Source organism: Ipomoea nil, unplaced genomic scaffold (assembly GCF_001879475.1).
Source record: "Ipomoea nil cultivar Tokyo-kokei standard unplaced genomic scaffold, Asagao_1.1 scaffold2036, whole genome shotgun sequence".
Lineage (NCBI taxonomy): Eukaryota > Viridiplantae > Streptophyta > Magnoliopsida > Solanales > Convolvulaceae > Ipomoea > Ipomoea nil.
The window spans coordinates 2,549,200-2,568,812 of NW_017618464.1; the positions used below are offsets into that span (position 1 = coordinate 2,549,200).

Genomic DNA, 19,613 nt, shown 5'->3' on the forward strand with positions numbered 1-19,613 from the left:
GGCATGCCTTACATGTGTTGGATGTCGGTTGGGCGGTTAGAGAGGTTGTGTCAAATGTCTAATGAAGGTTGCAAGGGTAATAGGATACATGATATGATCGACTGATTGTTTTACTCGAAGAGTGTTCTTGAAATAGTATGGTAAAAGACCTTTCGATCGGTTGGCCCAATAGGCCTTCACGGTCAGGTCCGATTGGCCCAATAATACTAAAAAAATAATTATAAATCTACATATTTATACAAGGAAAACTAGACGTTGCAATATGAGTTGGGCATGATTGTGATATATTGAAGGCTAAAATGACCTTTAAAACTTATAGTATTTGTATAACAAGTCACTTAATATGTATTTTTTTTTTTTTGTCTTCTCAAATCTGCTAATTGCTACTAGAGCAACTATTGTTGGCTTATCATCATGGGTTGAATCATCAAACATCTTAGGTCCACTGCTTAGAATTCTTGTGACTTTACACCAATCTCGAGAGATATTACCCTAACAATAATGTTTTATGTTAAAGTATTTTATTTATGAAAGAATAATTTACCTTTTTATTTAGTTTTTAATAGATTTGATGGTTAAATTTGTATAGTTATTGAACTTAGTAGGATTTTTAATAATAATTTTAGATGTGTATTAAAAAAATTAGTTTTAATTTTTAAAATTGTTAAAGTATTTTGTTTATGAAAGAAGAATTTACCTTTTTAATAGATTTGATTGTTAAATTTGCATTTTTTGAATGGTACTGACTCTATTACATTGTAGTATCTATTCAAGTATTTGTTTATACTTTCTCAAATTAATAGGACACAAGGAGTCAATAACGCCTCCACTGAGTCTCGATCTCATGATCTCCCACGTGGGAGAGGTCACTACATGACATCTGAGTACAAGATGTTTGGCATGGTTAAATTTGTATAGCTATTGAACTTAGTAGGATTTTTAATAATAATTTTAGATGTGTATTAAAAGAATTAGTCTTAATTTTTAAAATTGAAAAATATAACTTACATATCGAGAATATTGATATTTGCTACGTACTTTAGGTCCAATCACCAATGTTTGCCCTATTTCAAGTCCCCCCTACCCCCACCCCCCCCCCCCCCCACCCCCCCCAAAAAAAAAAAATGGAAATAATATTTTTTGGATAAACAAAAATTAATCACCAGTGATTTATGGAAAACCTACTACCGTTACCCAAATGTACACTTTTAAGTGAAGTCCACCTTATAATCCTAATTAATAAAGAACCACAAATAGAATGAACTAATCTGGATTGCACATAACTAACCGGCTCACCAGCTCAAATCAAGAATGCGCCAATAGGTCATTCCATAGGAAAATAAACTTAAAACCTTACACCTTACACCTTACAAAGAGGGATCATATGACATTACAAAATTAAACTCATATGATAAAAGTAGAAGTTAACAATCCTCTAAAAATTATTATTCGTGATTTTTTCAAAAAAAAAATCAAGAATTGTATTACTATTTAAGTTATATAATATATACATATATATATATATATATATATATATATATATATATATATATATATATATATATATATGCATATATAAAAATGATAAATAAATAAATAGATTTAAGTGTCACACATCATGGACCTTAATATATTTAATCAATTTTGGAGCCGGGGAAGAAGAGCGGACATGCAACATGGGACGGTGGACATCACTTGTGTTATGTTGGCAATATATGTAATGTAACCTCCCAACCGATATTAATTTTTAACATTGATTGTTTTGTTTGAGCGTCTGGCAATCCGCAATATTCCTAATAACTCAAACTTATTCTACAAAGTTTTCCATTTTTATTTTGTTTTGTTTATTTTTATTTTATTCCATAACTTTTTTCCCTTTCAAGGAAAATGTAACAAAAAATAAAGAAGATAAAATTGTGGAGCCAAAGGGAATAGAGGAAAGGCTTCTAACCATAATAGACTAGTTTAGGGCAAATTATACCGTGGACTAGCCTGATCCAAAACCACATCATTTTGTACCTTTTTCGCGTGTCTGCTGTTAACTCATTAAAAAAAATCATGTTTCGAATGTACAGAATTGTATAATAGAAAAACACATAATTTTATATTTGAAAACATAGAATTTTTATAACTGAAAATCCCCATGTTTCGAATGTACAAAATTATATAATAGAAAACACAAAATTTTATACCTGAAAACATAAAATTTTATAACTGAAAATTCTCATGTTTCGAATGTACAGAATTATATAATAGAAAACACAGAATTTTATACCTAAAAATACATAATCTTTTTTAAAATGATAAAAATTCCCTGTTTCGAATGTACATAATTTTATACCTGAAACACATAATTTTATACCTAAAAACACAGAATTTTATAACTGAATACACATACATTTTCGTCGCGTTAATTCCCCACACAACTTAACAAAACGACGTCGTTTTGGGAGACGCGGGGCTATGTGCGCCCTGGTGCACGGTATAACAATTGCTAGTTTAGCTTTTCATGGTATATTTAAAGGATCATGAATACAAATTTTTAGAGAAAATTTCAATTTTGGTCACATGACTATAGGGGCTTTGTTAATTTCAGCACTTGACTTTCAAAAGTGTCAATTTAGTACCTTGACTATACAATTTCTATCAATTTTGGTCACTCCGATCAAATTGCCAGCCAAATTTCGCAGGTAAATTTTAATAGTTAAAATAATGAGGGTATTTTAGTTATTTCACATCTCTTCCTTCTTTTCCGGCGAATCCGAGGATGAGGTACTCTGCGATGCTTTCAACATTATCGCCGATACGTATTATTCTCCAAACATAAAAAGATCAAATTAACGTACAGTGATGAATTGAAATTAAATCTAACCCTAACTGTGCTACAATAATGTACTGTTGTTTTCTATCAGCACCTTTAATTTTATTTAAAAAAAAAAAAACGCGATTGATTGGGCGTCTCGGCAATCTTTACAGCCTCTTGCGAAGTTCGACTTCGACAGCAACTTGATCCATGACGCCACCAAGGAGAAGATGAAGAAACTCCTTTTATCCTTGTAAAAATTCACATTGCGCCATCTAACGAAGACTGAATAATTTGAAGGAGCATATGAAATGAAATTCACCCCTCCCGGAGCGATGGATTTCGCACGAAACGAAATTATTCAGCTCTCATATTTCAAAGAATTAAAAATGGTGAAATTGATGCGACAGAAGGTGTGCTGCTGCTTAGACGAATGACTCAAACCGGAAGGTGCGCTGCTGCGACGAATTCGCGCGGAAAAATGAATTCGCCGGAAAAGAAGAGATGTGAAATGACTAAAATACCCTCATTATTTTAACTATTAAAATTTTTCCGCGAAATTTGATCGACAATTTGACCGGAGTGACCAAAATTGATAAAAATCGCATTGTCAAGATACTAAATTGACACTTTTGAAAGTCAGATGTTGAAATTAACAAAGTCCCTATAGTCATATGATCAAAATTGAAATTAGCTCTCAATTTTTATTTGGCATATTAAAATAGAAAAAAAGAATCATTTTTATACACAAATTGATTACGGAGTATATGTTATAAAGAAACCACCATACAATTGCTAAATTGGTTCAAATCTTGTCTAATATGGCGACTTATTAAGTTCTAAAAAGGTCATATCACATCAACTGAACATAAACCAAATTTAATTCATATAAAATAAATTTTAAATGACAAGAGAAACTTATAGTCACTACTCGATAATATAGGATAAATTATGTTTCAGAGTAAAATAAGTAACATTATTAATGTATGATGTTGAACAGAATATCCTCTCCTTATCAAGAAAGAAGAAAATGGTAGGGATCCCTCGTTATAAATGACATGAGGAATATTTCTTTTGGAAAGTATGGGAAGCACAAAAGAGGCATGTGCACTCCTCTGTCGCATTGAAATCAAGCCAGCTCGCTCTAACGGTAACGGACGTTTTACCGTTTTCAATCCCCGGCCACCACCCACCGGCTACCACCAAAGTCGTTTATGGGGTTTTCATATTTAATATTTTTGTCATACATACACTGACCTTTCATCCTGATTCTTGCCCGTTCGCAAATTACAATACCCTTTTTATTAAATTTATTTTATTTTTTGCCCGTGACTTTGTGACTCCTACTAGCTATAGTCAAGTCTGCGACAGTTCAATCGGTTGCACTGGTAAAATTTGTCATAAGATAAATCACAACTTTGCATGCACATACTATCGCATTGATTCAGTGAAGAATATTTGGAGTAAGAGATTAAAGTTCGAAATTTGACAGCAAAATTAACATATTCTTTATGCCCACCAACATTTAACCCTATCTATGAGTCACGTGATTTATATTATTACAAATACTCTGTCAAAGCGGTGTGCCAAGGTCTTGAGATTAAGAATTCAAGGAGCAAGATATATCACAGCTTTACTTAAAAGTTTGTGCAAAAAATGGCTGACATAAAGAATAAAGCTGAAGGTAAAGCCATACCCATAGCCCACTGGGCCACTAAAGCGTAAAGTTCCCACTAACGCACCAACTATCCACTTCCATTATTGAATAATGGTAATAATCTGTCACGATCTCATTTCGAAATTATAATATATGTACTCTCAAATCTTACTCCCATTTTAACGGACTTGATAGTTATTTTTTCATGTGAATCCCTGTAAAAGTATCAACATCAAAATTTTAAATATAAAAGTACAAATCGAGAATATAGAATGGGAGTACATATAATATTTTCCTTCCATGTATACAACCAAACCCAAGCTGATTTCAATCAAACGACAAATCTGCAAAATGAAGTTGAAAATAGCATAAAAAAACGACAAATTTGCAAAGATGACATTGAAAGGGATAAGGTAACAAATATAGCTAATAGTACTATTTTTCTGAAGAAATGAAAACAAATAGAAAACAATATTTACATTTAAGAAACAGACAGATACCTAAGAATGAGAAATTAAAAATTTAATAAAAACACACACACACACACACAAAATAAAACAATGAATTAAAGTCAATGTAACCTTAATCTAACACTGGCACACCAAAATACAAAAACCCATATACAGACAAAAATGTGTCTTCACCAAGCAATCTCTGATAACAGCAAGCTACAAAGTACACATCTTCAAGCACAAACATTTACAACCAAGCTTACACACTGGCAACAACCTTATGTTCAGCTCATTATGTAATACACATGACAATGGAAAATAGACCGTGAATATGCAACAGCCTCTGACTTAACATAATTACAATGATGTATAACAATATATACTTTTGAGATTGAGAAGGACTGGCTAAGTACCGGTCACTCTACTCGCCTTCTATTGGAAATCATTGTATGCATGCCCAATCCACATTAACTTATTGTCCAAAGCTCCAAATCCAAACCACCAGGGATTCAGATTCTGTCAATGGGCTCTGTATGGCCCTGCACTGCCAGTCGTTCCGAGACCTCAGCCAGAGACTTGAGGTTGCACTTGATCAGAGCCTCCACAAAGTAGCACGTTTCATCCTGAGTGTTACCATCAGGAACGTCCACGACAAATGACTCAATAACCAATGTCCCAGGTCTGCTGTCGATGACCTCTGGATGAACGGTGATTATTGATGAGTAATTCTGCATATATTTTAAAGAGGAAACAAAAAGAGTTAAACATATAAGCCTCCATACGCACTACAACTGAAATTAAAAGGAAATTCCAATGCCTTCCCTATAAGTCCTTGTGAGCAAGATGAAAAGTGTACCAAATAACTAAATGAAACATTGTACATTTGTACTTTAGATTTTATCATCCCATGGTAATGAAAACAAAGTGTTTCTACTGCCCCAAAGTTCCCAAATGACATCCTATAAGAAGCAATTTCTACTGACTTTTTTTTTGTATGAAGTCGTCTTAGTCTGTTTGAAACTTTGAATATCAAAAGTTCAAATCAAAATTTTCACTCCCCATGCTCAAGTATTCATACCCTTAGCCTGTGATCGCCACCAACAATCCTCATGCTAAAGATATGTTTATTATCATCTAGGAGCTCTAGTCTCTCCTTGCTTGTGGTTGCCGGAAGTCCTGACCTAACATTAACTTCTCTAACACTTCCAATTTCAAGGTCTCCCTCCACGATGCACCTGCTCACAAATGGTTTATACCTTTGTGGTTGATCAAACCTCCTCACCAACGACCATACCTACAAAAAGTAATTAAAAATTAAAGATTGTCTATAAGACTGAAAATATATTCAGATTGATGTCAGGGCTGATATTCTATTGAGTTGCTTAGTTAACACAAAGTTCACTGAGGAGATCATAATAATTAATCGAATTTTATACAATCAATTAATCAACACTACTATTATATATCTTCAGAATACAATTCACTCCATATTTATAGTGATATATAGTCATAACATGCTTAGCGAAAATTTCTTTTTCCCTTCTCATAACTACTGACAAATATACAGAGCTCAGCTGAAGAGCAATATGTATTGATTTGTATCTACTATTTACACGTACACATACGCATATATGTAGGCAATACTTCATCAAATATCCAAACATCCATGGTCAACGGTGTAAATCTAATATACCTAAATTGAAACATATAAAATTAACTGCAATAGAGCATTAATCTGCAAAAAAGCACATGAACAGCTAAAATTCACTCAAAAGGATCGCAATCAGTAGCACGAACGAGCAGATCGGAGTAATACTCAGCAGAAACGAACAGAAAATCGGAAGAACAAAAGAGAAGCTAGCGTGCGGAGACTCACGAGATGAACCGGAGCTCTGATGTGCTTAACGAGCGAGGAGCTACACTGGTTGTCTCTGACCTCATGTCTGTGGTGTCTCCGGATGTACTCGTCCTCCACACCGGTCCTCCTATCGCCGCCCAGCATGCTGACCGTCATCGGCGCCGGAAAATCTAGAAGTGTTTGGCGGTGGGAAGTGTAGTGAAAGGTGGGGAATCACGAATCAGAAGTCAGAGGAGAAAAAGAGTCACCGCCATTTGAAGAGAAAAAGGAAGTCCCATTGGCTGAACGGTCCAAAATGATTCGCTAGCTTTCTGTCTCATCCACATCCTCCTCTTACTTTTTCTTTCCATTTTTTAATATTAAGATTTGTATTAATACGGGGATTACGGACGAGTAATTAATGCAAAGTCGGCATTCGGTTTCTTGTTTTAATCAATTCTTTTTTGGTCGGCATCGGAATAATTATGGATGTCAATTTAACACTCCACGCCTCTTTATTATTATTAGACTCAATTTATCCCTGTAATTTTGGAGCTTTCAAAATGATATAGATCCTTATGTGAATTTTGTTTTTTATATTTCTTGAATTTTGTTTGCCTAACTGACTTGGAAACTTTAAAATGAGTTAATTTCACTTTTGGTCTTATAACTATTAGAGTCTTGTTAATTTCAATTTTTTACTATAAAAATAGTCAATTTAGTACCTTAACTATTTAATTTTTATCAATTTTGATTACTCCAATTAAATTGTCGGTCAAAATTCACCCAAAAATATTAATAAGTAATTTTATCTTTTTACTCCTATTTTCTTTCTTCTCTATTAAATTCTTCTCGTATTAAAATAAATAGAAGAACCCAATATTATGAACAAATTTATACCAATATTAAAAATTAAAAATAATTACAATTTTTAATTGAGATTATATTTTGTAATTTCTTAAAATAATCAATTATTATTATTATATTTTAAAATATAGAGAAAATGAAAAATTATATTTTAATAATAATATAAACAATTCTTATAAAATTTATATTTATAACAGTTTTTAGAAAAATCTATAATATTGAGCTAACACTCATGTACTCCGTATATTAGTATACTAGTATTTTTCACGCGCATTGCGCATTTGGGATAATACTTAATGTTTTTTCTTAAATAAGTACTTTAAAGTATAAGGCAAGAGTATTTTAAAGTTGTTCATGCATAGATAATTGAATGTTGAATTTGCGTATTTAAATAGGTAATTCTAAATTTACAAAGGCAAGATAATATAGTCAAGATTGATTATAATTGTTAATAAAATAATTGTATGACTGTATGAGTATGATTGAAACCAAATACGGGACATAAGGGAGACTAAAACATACCCATACAATTATTTTATTGACAATTATAATCAATTTGACTATATTATGTTGCATTTGTAAACTTATAATTACCTATTTTAATATTATAGAAACATACCTGTAGAATTTCCTGTTGATATTGTGTCTGATCAGACTAAATCTCAACACAAAATTTTCCGTTGATGTTGTGTTGCATAATAATTTAGATTTGTACTTATAGACTAATGGTGTAGTTATAATTCTAGATTAGACTTTAATATTAGAATTAGACTAATGGTGTAGTTATAATTAGGATTTGTGGGTTAGAGTTCTGTTAAAGACTTTAATATTAGAATTCTATAAGAATTTCTAGGCAATGTTAACGGTGAATTAACGGAGAAGATAATATTTAATGGAAAAGTTAACGGATAATCATATAATTAAGGATAAATTAGGAAATCTCAAAGAAAAATTAAATCATTTATTTGATTGAATAATTTGACGGTCATTTTTTCTACCTATTATAGGCTTGATTTTCTTTGGCTCTTATTAGTATATAGTAGACATTATAGGCCTAACTTTCTTCGGCTCTTTTATATTTATATATATATATATATATATATATATATATATATATATATATATATATATATATATATATATAGTAGATATACATATAATTTAACATTCATAAATATTTAATTAAAATATAACTTGCAATTAAATTATTTGTTATATAGATTTTAATAAAATGATAATTAAAAAGAATATGAAAATGATATGATAGATGTATATATGGTAATAGTGATGGAGTCATGGTTAGAACTCTTTTTTTTTTTTTGAATGTTACTGGCTCCATGGTTAGAACTCTTAAATAGTAATGTAGTTATAATTTTGTAATGGTAAATTTGTCTAATATAAATACAACGAGGCCTACTAATATATACATTTATTAACATACAAAAAATAACAAAAATTAAGGGCATTGCCTTAATTAACACATGTAATGTTTTTACATTATTTTTTTTTTGTTGTTGTTATATTGGCAGAAAAATCCAAACATTTACACATGACAATTATATAAATATTTGTATTTTGTGATAATTATACCCAATTATGCATAGAAATTATATTGAAACCTCTAAAAGTAGACAAAATAATATCAAACATTTTGTATTTTGTAACAATTATAATTTGCAACACAATAACAAATCAAATCCAACCCCATTTTTTTTTTTTTTGAGTTTACAAACAAATTATTTAAAAATTACAACATAACATTAGTTTCTTAAAAATTGTATGAAAAATGTCCACTTTAAACAAGTAAAAATTCAAAAGTAAACACTTTCAAAAAATATCTTGCAGTATACAAGTATGTTTGAATATTATAGTCTTCAATTAATATTTAAGTCAATAAAATTGAATTATCTTTATGGTTACATATTATAATTTGGTATAATTGTTACATATATAACATAAAAGTTAGTGTTTTCCACCAAGTTTTTAAAATATGGATACAATTACCACGAGATAAACAAAAAAAAAAAAAAGTTTTTTTTTTTCTTTTGTACCAATAAGTCTTATTATTATTGTTATTGTTGCTATTATTATTATAGACAACTTTCATTATTCAGCTTTTATTGTCCCTTTCTATTTCACTATTTGTCTTCCACCAAAGCCGGGTCTCTCACATTTTTAGTTAAAATATAGGTCATGTTTGGTAACATAGTTAGTTTATCGGGCCAAATAAAAAAATCATTATCACTTTTTAAAAGTTTTTCTCTCTAGAATCTCTCTAGGGTTTTTGCCTCCATACTAGGTTTTCCTAGGGTTTCTGCTACGACACAATCTTTCCGGCAACAGCCGGCGTTCGAACAGCAGGGGACGAGCACACCGATGGCGGCAGTGCAGCCAGAACAGAATCAGCGGACGAGGGCGGGAGATGACGACGTCGCTGTGGTCACCAAACAGTGGGCACAATGGTCGTTAGAGGAGGAAGAAACGGCTTTTGCGCCGGTCGGGGACGAAGGGCAGGCCGAGGAGGGTGTGGAGGAGACGTGGAAGGTTGTAGGGAGGTTCCTAACTCAGAGGATGGTGAAGCTAGAGTTTATGCGTCAGGTTTTAGCTTCCGTTTGGCAACCGGTCAGAGGGGTTCAGGTTACGGAGATCCAAAGGGGTGTGTTCTTGTTCGTTTTCTTTCATAGAACGGACGTGGATTATGTCTTGGATGGAGGACCCTGGGCTTTTGAAAATAACGCTTTGGTTTACAGGGAGTTACCGCCGAATACTTCCCCCGGGGAGGTTCTGTTAAACACAATTGATATGTGGGTACAGTTACACGACATGCCGTTAGGATATACATCTCAGACGGTGTTAGAGCAAGCTGGAAATTTCATTGGCACCTTTGTGAAACATGATGATCGATTTGAAGGGGCCCCGTGGTTGACTTTCCACCGAATTAGGGTTTCTATTCCGGTGGATAAACCGTTACGACGACGAATGAAGCTGCTGAAAAGGGATAAAACCACGGCTTGGGTAACGTTTCGTTATGAACGGTTACACAGGTTCTGTTTTTACTGTGGATTAATGGGACACCTATACACTTTTTGCATTAGGGCGCGAGACTCTGGCATCCCATTGGAGCGGTACCCGTATGGTCCGGATATGCGAGCTGGTGGATCCCGGAGCGCTCCTAGAGCGGTTGGGGATAGCTGGCTTGTGCTGGTTGGCGGGAGACCACGTCTGATAGAGATGGGGAGCGGGGTGACAGGGGTGGTAGCTACACGGCCGAGTTGCGCTGTACCTGTACGGGGCGGGATGGATGCCGAAGAACAGGTGGAAGCCACCGGGAAAAGGCGTAGGCAGACCGAGAGTGGAGGAAGGGGTACGGAGTTTGAGGGGGAGGATGTGGTTATGCAAGAGGGTTCAAAAAACTTGTCCATGGCGGGAGCTGTTGCACAGCCCCGCCCGTCCTCATGAGTACGTTAAGTTGGAACTGTTGTGTCTTGGGCAATCCACAAACAGTTCGACAGATTGTGGACCTGGGGTCCCGTAAGAAGCCGGATTTTGTGTTCTTAATGGAAACCAAGGTGGCACGGATACATGCGGAGCGGATCCGTGTTAGTCTTGGATATGAGGGTTTATTTTATGTTGATAACGATAGAATGAGTGGTGGTATGGCTCTTTTGTGGAAAAAGAATAATACGGTACAGTTATTGAGTTATACTAAGAACCATGTGGATGTGGAGGTGCATATAGAGGGGAAGCGGTGGCGGATGACATGTTTTTATGGTTTTCCGAAATGGCATGAGAAGAGGGATTCATGGAATTTGTTGAACACGTTAAAGGGTAGGTCCACATTGCCGTGGGTGGTGGTGGGGGACTTTAATAATCTCTTGTTCCAGCACGAGAAGAGAGGTGGTAACCCGTACCCTGATAGTCTCCTACGCGGCTTTGGGGAGGCTATTGATGAATGTGGGTTAGCCCAAATGCCTATGAGGGGACATCAATTCACATGGGAGAAAGGTAAAGGCACGCAGAATTGGATTGAGGAAAGACTTGATAAAGTTTTGACCACAACGAGTTGGAATGACATTAATTGTAATGCATGGCTAGAGAATATACGAACGAGAGCATCGGATCACTCGATTCTTTTCCTCAACATTAATGCACCATGCATACTGAGGGGAGGGAACCCGAGAGGTTTTCGATTCGAGATGGCCTGGCTGTTGGATGAAGGCTGTAAGGAGGTCGTGGAGGATGCCTGGCAGGATGGGAAAACTGAAGGACTGCTTGGGTGCCAACGATATTGTGGAGAGAGACTCATGCGATGGGGTGGTGAACGTTTTCACAAGTTTGGAAAACGTATTCACCAGCTACAACGACGACAGGAATCTATCCGCAATCGAAGGGACCAAGCGACATTAGCCGAATTCCGGCAGATTGATGATCAGCTGAATCTGCTGGAGGCCCAGGAGGATATATTTTGGAGGCAACGGGCAAAGCAACACTGGCTCCGGGGAGCAGATGCCAACACAAAGTTTTACCACAGGTATGCTTCTGCCCGTAGGAAAAAGAATTTGATAGTACGTATTAAAGATAATGATGATTTGTGGGTTGAGGGGGATAAAATGAAAGCAGTAATATTGGATTACTATACAAATATTTTTACCTCGAATAATTCAAGTTGCTCAGATCCGTTGTTTGAGAATTTTGGTCCCCGAGTTACTCAATAGAAGAATGCATTGTTGGTACGGCCCTATGACGCGGATGAGGTCAAGACGGCAGTTTATTCCATGTTCCCGGATAAGGCACCAGGCCCGGATGGAATGAATCCGGGCTTTTATCAGCATTTTTGGAGTGTAGTGGGGGATGATGTGACTCGGTTTATAACAGATGCGTTGAATTCGTGTGCCCTCCCGGAGGGATTGAATGATACGAATATAGTGCTAATCCCTAAGAAAACACTACCTGAGACAGTCGCAGATATGAGGCCAATTGCGTTAAGCAATGTTGTTTACAGGATAATGGCAAAGATGATTGCGAATAGAATGAAGCCACTGATGGAAGGAATAATCTCAGAGTCCCAGAGTGCTTTTATCCCGGGGCGTTTGATTACAGATAATATCTTGGTAGCAGCGGAAGTGGGGCACTATTTGCATAAGAAACAGTGTGGTCGTGCGGGGTGGAGTGCGCTAAAACTGGATATGTCAAAAGTTTATGACAGAATGGAATAACCTTTCTTGAAAAGGATGATGACTGTTATGGGTTTTGATGAACACTGGATCCGCCTTATTATGTTGTGTGTTACCACAGTAAGATATTCAATTATGATAAACGGGGAGGTGGGTGGATGTGTGACCCCAACTCGTGGACTCAGGCAGGGAGATCCTCTTTCTCCTTATTTATTTATTATTTGTGCGGAGCGACTTTCAATGCTATTACAGAGAGCACAGATGGATGGGGTTATACATGGGTGTAGGGTGGCCAGAGGGGCACCACCGGTCTCACACTTGTTTTTTGCAGATGACAGTCTGTTATTTTTCAAAGCTAATATTCAGGAAGCAACTGTTATTAAGCAATGCCTGATTAGATATGAGAAATTGTCTGGCCAAATGGTGAACTTTAATAAATCAAGTATTTGTTTTAGCAGAAATACCCAGATGGCGCAGAGACAGCAGGTGGCGTGGTGTTTGGGAGTGGAGTTGGCATCCAATTTTGAGAAATATCTAGGGCTTCAGGAAGAAATAAAAGGGTTGTATTTGCATATATAGAAGATAAAATCAGGCAGAGAATTGGATCATGGAACAAAAAGTTACTCTCACAGGCTGGGAAGGAGGTGCTCTTAAAAAGTGTGGCTCAGTCTATACCTACATTCTCTATGAGTGTTTTTTTGTTGCCTGAATCAGTGTGTTTGTCTATACAACGTACTATGAACAAATATTGGTGGGGACAGGTGCAGATCGTGGAATACATTGGAAAGCTTGGGATAAATTATGTATCCCTAAGAAATATGGAGGATTAGGATTTAAGGATCTTCGTGCATTTAATCTGGCCATGTTAGGGAAACAGCCATGGAGATTTCTTACAGAACCTACCTCTTTGGTAGCAAGGATCTATAAGGCTCGATACTATCCTACGACCACTTTTGTTGATGCTACCGTAGGGAATAATCCAAGTCACTGCTGCCGAAGTATTATGGCCACCCATGATCTAGTCTGTGCCGGAGTGTGCAGAAGGATTGGAAACGGTAGGGATACATTGATATGGGGACATCCTTGGTTGTCAGATGATCCTAGTCCTTTGGTTCAAACACATATGCCTGAGGAGTTACGACAAGCACTAGTGAGTGGCCTCATAAATCAAGATACAGGTACCTGGGATCCACATATTCTGAATGATTTATTTACTCCTGAGGATGTGAACCGAATTTCAAAAATACCAATAAGCCCAGATTATGATGACACATGGTATTGGAAGGGAGACACACAAGGAATATATACGATTAAGAATGCCTATAGGCGTATTATGGGGGACTATTCTAATAACCCAGGAGCTTTTGATAAATGGGTTACATTGTGGAAATTAAGGGTGCCACCCAAATGGAAAATCTTTTTTGTGGAGAGCTGTGTCTGGCATACTACCCACCACTGATAATTTAATTGTTAAACGAGTGGAGGTGGATCCTATATGTCCCATGTGTGGCAATGCACAGGAGAATATTATGCATGCACTGATTTTATGTGATTATTCTAAAATGGTTTGGAATATTTCGGGGTTACCTGTCACGAATATTCTAACTAATATTTTCCAATCATGGTTCATAGGCGTGATGGACTTGTTGACGGAAGGGCAGGTACGGCTGGTCGTTGGAATTCTGTACTACTTGTGGCTGGCAAGGAATTCAGCGCTATGGGAAAGGAGTTTGCCACGACCTGCATCAACAGTGAAGAGGGCAGTACTGACCGAGGAAGCCTTCACCAAACTCGGACGAGTAACATACCACCCGCATGCCGCTGTGATGCCGGAGACCGAACCACATGGGCTCAGGTGTTATTTCGACGCGGGCTACAGACAACACACGGGGGAAGCGACGTACGGAGTTGTGCTGCTCAATCACGAAGGTGTTTTTATGGCAGCCACGGCGGGGACACTACCTGGTGCTTTTTCACCTATTATGGCAGAAGCTCTAGCGTGCAAGGAAGCACTATCATGGCTTAAAGGGCGCGATATACAGAGGATTGATCTACTCACAGATTGCATGGAGTTGAGAAGCATGATAATATCAAGAGATACCGGAACTCAATCTTATGTTGGGGTCATTGCGGACCAGTGCAGGACAACTATGTCGTTATTTAATTATTGTTCTTTACATTACATTTCCAGAGCTGTTAATATGCATGCTCATACACTAGCTTCGTTAGCTTTCGATCAGGATCATCCTATGTACTGGGATGTAATCCCACCTGACTCTATTACTATGTTCGTTCATTAATATACCAAATTATTTGGCTTTCAAAAAAGTTAGTTTATCAGTCAATTTTAATTTATTTGATAATTATTAGCTTTTTAACTTGGTTAAATCTACTATCTCCTATATTAATAAGAGTCTAAGAGGGTTAGGTCTATAATTGGTAGAAAAAATGACGGTTAAATTTTTTTAATCAAATGAATGGCTCAAATTAATCAGATTTTAATTTTTCTTTGAGATTTTCTAACTTATCCTTAATTATATGATTATTCGTTAACTTTCGATTAAATATTATCTTTTCTGTTAATTTCTGTTAGTTCACCGTTAACTTACTCATTGATTTCAATAAAAAAGGTCTTAGCTTCGAATCTCATTGCAATCAAAATTGGCATAATTAATACTCTATTTTACTCGTATTAAATTAAATAATAATTGAGTAGCTACAACAAAAAATAATATATATGTATTTTTTTAATTTAGAATTATGTGTCTACAATGTCTTTATTTAAAAAAAAAATTATTCATTATCATTAAATTAAATAAGAGAAATAATTCATTAGTTATATTGTGTTTATTTTTCAACAATATAAAAATTCTTTACATTCAAATTCATCAATTGATTATATTCGCCATATTGTCTCTACAATGTCTTTATTAAAAAAAAATTATTCATTATCAATAAATTAATTTTAAGAGAAATAATTTAATTAGTTATATTATCTTTATTTTTCTTCAATGTAAAAATTCTTTATATTCAAATTCATCAATTGATTATATTCACTACATTGTCTATTATCTTTTTTGTGCACTATTTTTAATTAAATATATCAAAGTTATAATACAAAATAATGTTATATATTTATTTACCAATTATTTTATTAATATCATGAAAAATTTTAAATATATATATAATTAATAAAGCCAATCATATTAACTACTTGGAGAGATTTGTTGACATAGAGAGTACTCAAATCACACATCAAATTGAAGTGGGAAACTACCTCGCAATTTCCTTGTTTGACATTCAGCAGTTAGCGGATTAATTATCGAATTTGACCAGCGAATTATATCAACGATGAGTAAAAAGATATTTAAAAAAATTAACTGTTTAAATTAACATGTAAAATGACCCAAGTGTATAATAATAATAATAATAATAATAATAATAATAATAATAATAATAATAATAATAATAATAATAATAATAATAATTATTATTATTATTATTATTATTATTATTATTATTATTATTATTATTATTATTATTATTATACTAATAATAATAATTTAATAAAAGGAATAAAATTTAAAAAAATAAAGATAAAACATATGGGGAGCCGAACGTTCGACTCCCCTTAGTTTTGCCACTTTTTTTCGAGAGCCTTGAGCTGAGGCTTCTATAAAAGGAGGTGAGCCAGCGAAACTGACTCTTGTTATTCAAGGAGTCGAAATGGTTCTACATTAATTTAAAATATATATATATAGAGAGATGTTTTGGAGAAAATATTGTAAATTGCAATGTTTGTATTTTCAGTGGTTTGGAATAAATTGTGTTTCAAACTGTTGAATAACCAAACATTTTCTTTAACATTTTAATCTTTGGGTAACATCATATTTACCAATCGTCTAATATATTTGGATTACATTATAATTAAAAATTTTAAATTTATCCATAATAATTTATTCAACAATAATGGTTGAACCAAATGAACACTGAGCAAAACACTTAAAAGACTGGTACCGTTGATTCATTAATTAATCTTGTATATATGTGCATTCATTAAATATATTAGAACCCTTTGCAACAAAAATATATACTTGGATAATTTAAAAAAAAAATTGTAGTAACAATTATAATGAATCTCTTATATTACATTGTATTCATATACTATGAGTTACATATTTAAATAAATAAATTCGACATTAAATTACTTATGTATGAACTTCAATTCTCATATATAATCTTGCATTGATATACTTTTAAATATTTATTTAATTATAAACATTGGGCATTAACTCATTCGCGCAATGCGCGTGTAAAACTAGTTTCAATATAAGTGTTTGATTAATTTATTTTTTGTAACAATTTATTACTAACTCTAAAATATTAAAATACGAAAAATTGTTCAAAATAACTTTTTCGATAAGGTTTTGCATTCAAACTTGAGAAAAATACAACTAGTCCCTTTCAACTTAGTGTAATAGAATAATTTATCGATTACTTAATTATTAGGTTGTCCACTTATAATGTTTTTTTATATTTTAAAGTAATGTAGTATTTATTGTGATTAAGCATAACAACTACAATAATGATAATATGAATTCCTAAAATTGTATGTTGAATGACAATCATCTCCATCCATATAGGATGGAGATATATATGACTTATCTTTGTCCAGTCAAATGGAAATAGGGTGATAATATATATATATATATATATATATATATATATATAATTGTCATTATTTTTGTATAGTATTTTCACTTTCAATTCAACTATCCTAAAATAAAATCAAATAAAAAAAATGTGAAATTTGATGAAAGTGAAATCGGCTTAAACATTTTGAATTAAGAATGTCAGAAATTCAAAACTCTCAATCGTATAGAAAAGACTAAAAGTCATCGAAGCCTCACTTAAACTTCGTATAGTGAAATCTGCTTGATTGATGTAAGCGGTCATGTACTCTCATCTCGTAAGAATGTCAGAAATTCAAAACTCCCTTTAATATAGAAAAGTTAATACTATTATGGCCAACACTTTACCCTTTATTTGAGCCGATCCGGTGCGAAACCAAAATTAGTCACACTTAATGGCATGCATATTGGATCATTCTAGATATGAAGTCTCTGTAATATAGTGTTTTGTTCAATTTAGCCATTGTATCTCAATTTAATCCATCTACTTTAAAAAGTTGTGAAATTAAGGACAATAATTAGTAACTTAGCTTACGTGGCGGCCTAGGGGTGTAAACAAATCAAATAAAAAAAATTTGATTCGTGATTCGTATTCGAATATGTTAATTCGAATACGAATATGAATTAGAGTGTATTCGATTCAAATAGTATTTGAATATTTTATGCTATTTAAATATAAATTTTTATTACATTTTATCTTAATTTATTGGAGAATTTTGTAAAAAAATAAGTTAGCCATTTCAAAGTCGAATCGAATATATTCGAATAAACTGGTCGAATCGAATACGAATCAAATTTGAGATTCGAATATTAAACGAATACGAATACGAATATTCGAATATACAGTCGAATTCAAATCGAATACTGAGATATTTGACTCGATTCGATTCGTTTACACCCCTACGTGACGATGACATCATTGCTGCTACATCATGATATTTATGTTCCAGCTCATATATTATTTTATAAATATTTAAAATTAATTATTTTTACCACTAATATATTACATTAATGTGTCCAAAATAAATAATTACAAGCATGCTGACATCAAGTGTCCAAATCTCATTAGAAACATGGTTGTAATTATTTATTTTAGACATACTAGTTTAATATATTGATGGTAAAAATAATTAATTTTAAATATTTGTAAAGTAATATATGAGTAGGTGTATAAATATCATAATGTGACAATGATGATGTCAGCGCCACGTAACCTAATAACTTAACGGCAATATTAACACCGTTAACTATTGTCTTTAATTGCACCACTTTTTAAAATACATTGACTAAATTGAATAAAATAAAGGTATAAAAACTAAATTAAACAAAACATACACTATAGTACAGGGACCTCGTAGGTACTTCGACCTGAATATTGAGAGTTTAGGTTTGAGTTAGTTGAACCTTTTTGTGTGTAGAAGTGTATACTATAGTATTAGATTTCAAAGTTATTTTGGTGAAATCTGAGTTACAAAAAAATTGTATAAATACAAAATGAATGAAAGCAAAGTGTCTATAGCGTCAATCCAAGGCATGGCAGCATGGAAGCTTATCCGATCGAATTATACTTGATTGCAACAGCGTTTTAAAAAAACTTATCAATACTTATGATGATAAACTTTTTCTTTTTTTAGAGAAAACAAGTATAATGGAAAGCATCATTTCATTAATTAAACACAATTGACATCACGCATGCAAGTGGGACCACCTCCCTGAGACTGAGAACTGAGAAGTACGTGACATATGTCGATATCAAAAGACTGAATCAGCCTTGAGGCTCGCCTTCTATTTCGGAGAGTTTATTTTAAGAAACAAATAAATTACTCTCTCTGGCTCATTTTATGTGTCTAATTTAGTTAACGAGATTTGACTAAAGTCATTTTTAATTCAATCTTTCATAGTATAAAGTTCAATATTAGTATACAAAATTTATATATTTAGAAACTATACTAAAAGTACTATTAAACATTAAAAAAATCAAATTTAAAAATAAGTAAAAAATACTAAAGAAAATAAACAAAGAAAAAAGAAGTTGATTTGACCAATGAATAATAAGTAAGACATATAAAATGAGATAGGGAATATAAATTAAGAGTGTAGAAACATATATTATATTTACAACAAAATAGTAT

The 19,613-nt window shown here is 33.4% G+C and overlaps 3 protein-coding genes across 3 annotated transcripts; 2 read left to right on the plus strand and 1 right to left on the minus strand.

The window, feature by feature from the left end:
- Positions 1–5,016: 5,016 nt before the first annotated feature.
- Positions 5,017–7,124, minus strand: LOC109148235 (abscisic acid receptor PYL8-like). Its single transcript, XM_019296110.1, has 3 exons — positions 6,789–7,124; positions 5,991–6,206; positions 5,017–5,640 (listed from the first exon to the last, which is right to left on the minus strand). The coding sequence occupies exons 1-3, from the start codon at positions 6,924–6,926 to the stop codon at positions 5,422–5,424; spliced, it is 573 nt and encodes a 190-aa protein (XP_019151655.1). The 5' UTR covers positions 6,927–7,124; the 3' UTR covers positions 5,017–5,421.
- Positions 7,125–9,992: 2,868 nt separating this feature from the next.
- Positions 9,993–11,075, plus strand: LOC109147775. The gene has a single exon (XM_019295433.1). It carries the CDS (start codon positions 9,993–9,995, stop codon positions 11,073–11,075), a length of 1,083 nt encoding a protein of 360 aa, XP_019150978.1.
- Positions 11,076–14,427: 3,352 nt separating this feature from the next.
- On the plus strand, positions 14,428–15,090 carry LOC109147776. The gene has a single exon (XM_019295434.1). It carries the CDS (start codon positions 14,428–14,430, stop codon positions 15,088–15,090), a length of 663 nt encoding a protein of 220 aa, XP_019150979.1.
- The last annotated feature ends 4,523 nt before the right edge of the window (positions 15,091–19,613 follow it).

Bases quoted from the DNA above. Each gene is read 5' to 3' on its own strand.
- LOC109147776 (XM_019295434.1), top strand. From the start codon at position 14,428: ATGGACTTGTTGACGGAAGGGCAGGTACGGCTGGTCGTTGGAATTCTG.
- LOC109148235 (XM_019296110.1), bottom strand. From the start codon at position 6,926: ATGACGGTCAGCATGCTGGGCGGCGATAGGAGGACCGGTGTGGAGGAC. The intron at 6,207-6,788 runs GTGAGTCTCCGC...TACTTTTTGTAG, and splicing joins TCAGAGCTCCGGTTCATCTC to GTATGGTCGTTGGTGAGGAG. The intron at 5,641-5,990 runs GTATGAATACTT...AAATATATGCAG, and splicing joins GTGGCGATCACAGGCTAAGG to AATTACTCATCAATAATCAC.
- LOC109147775 (XM_019295433.1), top strand. From the start codon at position 9,993: ATGGCGGCAGTGCAGCCAGAACAGAATCAGCGGACGAGGGCGGGAGAT.